Raw genomic sequence first — 8,223 nt, 5'->3', positions numbered from 1 at the left:
ATGTATACATTACGAAAGGAAGGCAAATCATAAGTTCAAAATGCCCCTAAAACAAAACCATAAAGAGAATTGATGAAAGTAAAACAAAAGCAAAGCATTGCAAACATAATTTTTCTCTTCACTTATGCTCTCTACCACCTAGGTACCTATATTAGAAAAAAATGAAAACTCTGATGATTAAGGGCGACCAGAAGTAGAAATTTAACTTAAGTACCCAAAGAAAGCCACAATTAGTATGACAAACAGGATTGGATTTCTCATAATAAGCTTAAGTTTCAATGTTCATAGCTGACAATCACCTAGATGAATGGCTTAACATACCAAGGATAATGCCAGTGTATCCCGCCAATGGTTCCCGAGGCTTGCACTGCTTTGCGTCTATAGTTCCCAAAAAGTTTTCATGACACACCGTTAGCAAAACAAATTGAGCGGATGAAGAACATCGGACCGTAGTTAGGACAATCACTGGGAAATTTGAGGATACGTTGCAGCAAAACAAAAGACAGACATACAATGCAAACAAATACTAGTCCCTGATCACAAAACCAAGAGCGCACCAGAGTAAATCCTCAAATCCCTATAATCATACCATCAGGAGTATAGGCACTTTGAGATGAATCAGTGGAGACCGACAGCTCCGATGTCCCTTTGACACAATCGAAAATTACCCGAGAATTCATTCTGATCGGAGTTGCACATTGAGCCTTCTTGAGGTGGCGAGACGATGCCCAGCTAATCCTCCTTGCGGGGACGTGTCCGGAGTACCCCGCACCAGAAAAGGGACAAGATTGAAAAACAGGGTCTTGATGATCTACTGAGGTAGCTGTTGAGCTTCAGAGAAGCTGCAGTGGAAGAAGCCATACTCAGCTCCTCCAAACCTCCGTTCACCAAAACTGCTTGCCCGCTATCTGGGTCGCCGGAATGTGGTGTTCTCCAGCCACCCTGTTGTCGAAATAAAACAAGAACAGAGAGATATCGAAAACTGTTAGTTTATACCTCTGTTCAGCATGACCAGGCGTGGGGCAAAGTTGATCATATATTTGCTGAAATTTATCGCACTCGGGTTCCTCATCTAGTCTCAACTCTCAAGTACTTAAGATAGGAGTTGAAGTCCAAGAGGGCAACCAATTCTAGCTTCTCCAAAAATGCAGAGATGTGGATGAAGATGCTGACAAATTCATTAAATTCAGGCTTGCAATCAAGTTTCAAAGCATCACTGGCTTTATTTGAGTAATATGGATCCCATGACAAAGCATTACAGAATCATATGCGGCGACTCCAAGCATTTGTACAGATATTGTGAGCATCCCGAAAAGCAATACGGGACGGGGCGAAGGATTCTATTGTTGTGTTGCAATGGATTTTCTTTTCCGTATTGGTAGATTTTGAAAGAGTTGGTAGGTGTCAAAAGCTATTGGCTTAAGAAAATATACTAGCCATATGATTTCACCATAACTTTTTGTAATTTACTAGTACTTTCATGGGACTTTAAAATGACCTTTGTTTCCTAATATCATTTTAATTGCTTATCGACGCCTCTTTATTTTTCTTTTAATATTGACTTTTATCAACATTTTACCAACTTTTAAATTTATTAACACTCCCATGAATTTACTTATAAACTTCCAAGGGAAAAATACCAAAGTAGTGCTAAATCTATGGTATTGGTATCGACTTAGTCGTAAACTTTCTAATTGGATTAATTTAGTACTAAACCTTTTTCGTTTGTACCAATTTAGTTCATCCAGCCAATTTTGATTAGAAATAATTGATATGGACGCCGACTATTCTTAGGGGTGAGCAGTTCTAAGGTCGGTCCGAGTTCCACCTAAAACTTAGAACCTATCCGTTGGAACCGAATTTTCAAATTTTGAAACTTGGAACCTACCCCGTCATAGGTTTCGGGGTCTAGCCAGGTTCTACATATATTCTTAATTGAACAATTGTAGTGAATCATCACCTCTAATTACTATCATTTGTTACTACAATCTACTTTCCACAACTCATATCTAGATATGAGAAGAATATGAAACTAACAAAGTAAAAGTCTATGCCATGAATGTTGCAGGTAATTGAAGCTTAAGCTAGTGGTTCCAGATTAAAACTCATCATCGGACGCCGTAGAATACCTTAGGATCGCGTGAAAACATAGAATAAAAAAATTGCAAAGATTTGTTCTAGGTTCAAAGTTCCGGTTCTGCTCATCGGAATCGGTTTCCTAATTTTTGGAACCTAGAATCTATCTTACATATTTGAAACTTTAAATCGGACCAGTTCCCATCGATTCGGTTCTCGAGTTCCTAATTCTACTCTAGAACCATGCTCACCCCTAGTCGTCTTACATAGTATGACCGATACTGACATAGACACATTTTACAAATTATTGTTGGCCTTTTATGAATTTTGATTATTTTTTCTTACTTTTTTCTTTAATTTTCATTTTGGCGATGCAAAGGTCGCGTCCCTCATGAGGATCGAGCCCTCACCAGATTTGGCAATGGCCTAGGAAGGCCGCAAACCTCACTAGTGACAATGTAAAAGAAAAGAAAAGGAAAGGAAAAAAAATCAGAGAAATATTAAGAATTAGTAAAATTTGACAATGTTAGTGTTGGTTGTATCTATGTAGGATGGTTGGTGTCCATGACAATGATTTTTGGCCAAAATTGACAGAATAAATCGAATTGATACAAATGCAAAATGTTTATGACTAAATTGGTCTAATTGAAAGATTTAATATTGAATTGGCACCAATGTAATAGACTATGACTTTTTTGGTATTGTTTCCTAACTTTTATCCCTTTAGGTTACTAACTAATAACTCTAATTTGAATTGCTTAGCTACATTTATGCGGTTTCTTTTAAATTTAGCACTTTTCTATTTAGTCAACAACTTTTATTTGTCTTTTCATCGCCTCTTTTAATTTATCAACTCTTTTTAGAAATTATCATCCTTAATTAGAGTGATTACCACTTTTTTCGAATAAATTATCCACTACTTTTCTATTACCAATTCTTATTTGAATAAGTTGGCGCTGTTTATTTGGTTTTCTTTTTTAAGTTATTAACTTCTCTTATCTTTTACTAACTTTTATTTTGCCCTTCTTACCAATGCTTAAATTTACCAACTATTAGATGGAATTGCCAACATTTATTTGAGTGACTTATAGGATTTTCTTCGGTTAAATTATCAACTAGTTCTTAAATACCAACTCTAATTTAAGTTATTTGTTTATTTTGTGTATTCTTAAATTACTAACTTTTGATATCGTGTATCAATTTTTTATTTTTATTTAAAATTTAAAATTCTACATTTACCAAAACTTTTAGAAATTACCATTGTTCATGTAGATAGCCACATAAGCGTTAATAGAATCTTGGCGGAGGATAAATGTGCCACACTGGTACAAATTTGGATTTTTGGGGCCGCATGAAAAAGTTTAGAGTAAATGTGCTACACATATACAAATTTGAAGTGTTTAGTGTCATTAAAATAAGTTTAGGTTAAATGTGTTACAATAGGCATGGTTTGGGGCTTTTTGTGGTTTTTTTTGCTTATTTTTGAGAAAGATCAAGTGACCGGCCCTATCCTGCGGTGAGGGTAATGACCCTCCCTCAGCCACATATTTCTTCAAGAAAACCTGAAACCTGGTTTGGCCTGTTTTTGCTCTCAATTGACAAAAATATCTAGTTACTGTAAAAGGAAATTAACAAATAAAGTAGGAAAAAGAATCCCACTTGGTGGGAATTAAAAAGATATTGTAAACTCCAATTGTGGAACAAAATTATTTACTTTGCACAAGGCATAAAATAGGATATTATAACTTTTGCGTTATCTTGTATTTGGATTACAACCTAATCATGGGTTTGACGAAGCACCCAAGTCCTAAGTGCAAATGTGTGATCTGTAAACGACTTTTTAGGTTTGGCCTGTCTTGTTGGGCTCACTCCTGCTCGGTTATTTCTACGGAGGAAATTTAGTATTCATTGCAGCTCTAAACAAGAGCTTTCGGACCAATACCCGACCCGTCTATCAATCATATCTTGTCTGGGTCAGTTAATTGGGTGAGACATAAGAAGATATAAATGATGATGCATCTCGATAGCGATTACGATATTAAGTTATTATATCAAGCCATCCATTTTATCACGGCGTTTTTACGTTTTACAATAAGTCATAGTGTTATTCCAAATTACTATATTTCTGAATTTCAGTTGAATAAATTCAGTATTTGATGTGCAAGATATTTTCATCAACCTGAAGAAAAGCATGCAATCCTATAAGAGATGAAATAAGATACAAAGGAAAAAAGAAAGGAAACGATGAGTACAAAGGAAAGAAAAGTTGTGCCTGTTTGAAAAAAATGAAATATACTCCCGGTTGGCCATCTTTGGGAAAAGAAATATGTGGTGTCAACAGCTCCGTTAGAAATTCTATCAAACGGTGCCGTTATGCTAGCATCACTCCTTTTTTTTTTTTTTAATTACCAACTTCTCTTATATGACAAGAACATAATTTCTCTTATCTTTGAATATTAATTTGCCTTTTCACCAATGGCTTAGATTGATAAACTATCACATGGAATCCCTGACATTTACCAACTTTTCTCTGACTTAGTCGCTGATTACTTTTATATTGTTCCCTAGATTTTCTCCATAGTTACCATTTTTATTTGCATTACAAACCAACTTTTCATAATAACAAACCTTTTTTTTTCTACAAAATTCACAATCTTCAATTAGATTGATTAATAACTTTTCTCAAGTTAAATTAACAATAGTTTTGCATTAATATCTCTAATTTGAGAAAGTGACCTTGTTTTTTTAACGCACCAACTTCTCTTATCTAAAAAGGAATTCTCTTATCTTATTTCAATCTTTATTTGCCTTTCTTTTCCACATCTTCAATTCACCAACTACTATGTAAAATTTGACTAGCCAACTTCGTTCCTAACTCTAAATCTCCCTCCTCCAACAAGACGATCGGGTTCTCTCCCCTCCCTCTCATCTTCACACAATTTTCTTTTTCAACCTAGAGAGAGGGTTTGAGCTGGATCTCACCCTCCCTTCCCTTCTCTCTCCTCTTCTATCTAGTTTAGATCTAGATGCTTCCATTTCACATTGGGAGAAGGCTTCTGACCTAATCTAGTCTAAATTTGGGATATTTTGTGGGCATGATTTTGGGGTTTCGTTTCCCTCAAGCTTCATTGGTGTACAAGTTCATTTTTGAAGATCGACGATGGTTGTGGATGCCAAACCTAGGCAGGCACTACCAAACGGCAAAGCACTGACAATATATGAAGATCTCGGTTTGTGCTTATTGTCGAAGACGATTTGATGATTGGCCGCCAATTTTGATTTGAAGAAGTCAAAGATCTACTCTTTGAGTATGTGACCTCTAACCTTGTTATGATGCTTCATTTTATTATCTTGACCTTGTTTTGGTGATTCATCTTGTTATCTAGAGTTTATTTTATTTTGAAGTTGTTTCGTATTTTGATTTGCAATTGGACCGCTTTGTGTGAAAATGAATGAAATGTTATAAAAAAAAGACTTTTTTCCCGACACTAATCAAACTCTTATTAAGCATTGATCGATCTCACTAAGTTGGTGCAAAAACATTTGCACCTAGAAATAAATGGCAATAGACAACTAAGCATTGGGTTTGGCTGGTACATCTTCTTCACGGCAAACCACCAGGCAATTGCAAAGCTGCTGGCTGGTTCTCTGTGTTGTACATATGCACTTCTGCGGCATCGCGCGGGCCCCAAAGTCGTTCAAGAACTTGAGAGCACACTGAAAGCTCCCGTCATCTCCGCACGCGCCGTCGTATGTCTTCTCTTTCCGGCAGAACTTAAGATCTCCTGAAAACATCGAACAAGGAAAGATTAAAAAAAAAAAAACAAGTTGCAGAGATTCTGTCGCAATCGCAAGAGAATTCCCCGTCCCGAGCCGCTGAGCGTCGAGAGAATTATTCTTTTCTTCCGTGTGCTTACAACGGGCTATCGTTTCGCAAGATCGGGAAAGAGGATGTTATCCTTTCTTTTTTTTTTGTCCCAAAACGTGGGATAGTGAAAACACGAGAGGAACATAATATTAGGACAAGGATATATCTACCTCTTGAGAGATCAGCCAGATTCGAGACAAGAACAAGTGCGAGCACAGAAAGCAGTACGGACTTCCTCATGATGCTTCTTCTTTTCTGGAGCCTTCCCTCCTGTGATATCGTATGCAGAGTTATCGTGACAATTTGCCCCAGAATTCTGCAACGCTTGCGAAGCAAGACAGCTATGTATAAAGGGCTCACGTGACAATTTATGGCAATTAAAAGCATGATGGTCAGACAGAATATTTTTATGAAAGGCAAGCGTTTGTTTCCTTATCTGTTTGTTAATATTCCAGACGATGCTTTCTTATGGGAAGGTGGATTCATTTGAGACGCGAGCGACCCTGTTCGGCCTGAGATGAACTCTTTTCTCTTTTGCCCTGCCATGCATGAGAATCTGTCTCTTGCTCTCTTGGTTTCTCCCCTTTTTTCCTTTCTCTTGTGGAATAACAACACAAATGGTTTTTACAAATTTGGTCTGATATGCAATGTGGTCTCTAAACTTATAACGTATTCAATTTGGTCATTAAACTGTAGCCTTATGAGCAATATGGTCCCTAAACTTTTAGTAGATGTTTAATATTGTTCTTGAACTTGAATTAATAGAAGGACATCATTGAACATTTTCATATAGTTTATGGACTAAATTGAATTGTTTCAAAAGTTTAGGGATTACATTGTACATTGGGCTAAAGTTTAGAGACTACATTGGGCAAATTAAAAGATTAGAGACCACTTACATATTGGGTCAAAATTCATGAAAACTTTGTCTCATTATCCATTTTCTTTTCTTTTCTTCTGCCCGCACACTTGCTCAAACATGAACGAGCCTCACTTAAGTTCCTCAAGCATGCCCCAATGTCTCTTTTGCTCTCTTCAGGCCTCTCTGTGAAAATCCATGAGTGTATCTGGTGGCGACTTTGTACTCATTCTCACTTTCCATATCCTTTTATTGTCTTTGTCAACCGTGTTTCTCGTTCTTCCTCACAAGAAAATTCATAATTTATGATTGATGTAGACATGTCAATTCTTAAACAAAAATGTCCCTACTTTCTGAACGTGGAAGAATGCAATACAGAAACAAAATGCAAGATTATGCGGTATAGGTGTTTTTTAGAAGGGTTAGAAGTACACTCCAAATACCATAAGTTGTGTACGACATTTACTTTAATACCAAAAGTCCTTTTTGTATTTTTTTTCTTTTGACCGATCATTGGCGATGCCCTCATTTTCTTGAATAAGTACATGAAGTGGATCTTATTTCAAATAAATGTCTGAAGTTGCTATATCAGTCTCAAAGAAGAGCTTGACCTTCAAGCGAGTCAAGGGCATTTTTTGTCTATTACTTTATTGTTTTTTTTTTTCATTTTTTCATTATGTCCCTTTTCTATTTTTTTTCTCTTTTCACCGATCACTAGTGATGCCCAAAGGGCAAGGGCCACCCTCCCTGACCATAGGCAACCTTTGGGTGAGGCCTCCCTCAAAAGCCATAGGTGAGGCTATCCCTCACCAGAACTAGGTGAGGGTCGCCTCACCCATGGCCGGCCCTCGCCATATCCAGCTGAGGGTTGCCTTGCTTGTGGCCGGCTAGGGCTTGTGTGAGGGCCGCAACCCTCGCCGGTGGTCGGTTAGGGCTTAGAGGTTCTCGCCGGTCGCATCAAAGGAAAAAAAGAAAGGAGAAAAACGAAAAAGAAAATAAATAATTTAGAATTAAAATTGTCTTTAGAATTAAAATTGCCCTTGATCGGCCAAAATATTTAGCCGGCTGATGTTAGTTGCTTATTTGAAACCGCCATAGCCACTTCGGGCGATGCCCTTATTTCCTTAATCGAAGTGTTTTTGCCATAGGTGATTCCCTCATTTTCTCAAATAAGTAAATGAAGTGGACCTTATTTCAAATAATGGCCTTAAGTAACCATGTCGGTCTCAAAGAAGGGCTTGACTTTCAAGTTGGTCAAGGGCATTTTCATCTTTATTGTTTTGAAATTTTTTCATTATTTTATTTTTCTATGGTTTTTAGCTAGCCACCAGCTATGCCCAAAGGGCGAGGGCCACCTCCGTCGGCCACGTACAAGCCTTAGGTGGGGTTGCCCTCGAAAGCCATAGGTGAGGCTGTCCCT

The 8,223-nt window shown here is 37.3% G+C and overlaps 1 protein-coding gene across 1 annotated transcript; it reads right to left on the bottom strand.

The window, feature by feature from the left end:
* Nucleotides 1-5,609: 5,609 nt before the first annotated feature.
* LOC125314423 (putative defensin-like protein 244) lies at nt 5,610-6,235 on the bottom strand. Its single transcript, XM_048276612.1, has 2 exons — nt 6,115-6,235; nt 5,610-5,861 (listed from the first exon to the last, which is right to left on the bottom strand). The coding sequence occupies exons 1-2, from the start codon at nt 6,182-6,184 to the stop codon at nt 5,650-5,652; spliced, it is 282 nt and encodes a 93-aa protein (XP_048132569.1). The 5' UTR covers nt 6,185-6,235; the 3' UTR covers nt 5,610-5,649.
* Between the last annotated feature and the right edge of the window lie 1,988 nt (nt 6,236-8,223).

Source organism: Rhodamnia argentea, chromosome 3 (assembly GCF_020921035.1).
Source record: "Rhodamnia argentea isolate NSW1041297 chromosome 3, ASM2092103v1, whole genome shotgun sequence".
In the NCBI taxonomy this organism is placed as follows: Eukaryota; Viridiplantae; Streptophyta; class Magnoliopsida; order Myrtales; family Myrtaceae; genus Rhodamnia; species Rhodamnia argentea.
The sequence above is the reverse complement of the archived record's forward strand: the minus strand, read 5'-3'. Positions and strand labels throughout refer to the sequence as shown.

Bases quoted from the DNA above. Each gene is read 5' to 3' on its own strand.
- LOC125314423 (XM_048276612.1), bottom strand. From the start codon at position 6,184: ATGAGGAAGTCCGTACTGCTTTCTGTGCTCGCACTTGTTCTTGTCTCG. The intron at 5,862-6,114 runs GTAGATATATCC...CGATGTTTTCAG, and splicing joins TCTGGCTGATCTCTCAAGAG to GAGATCTTAAGTTCTGCCGG.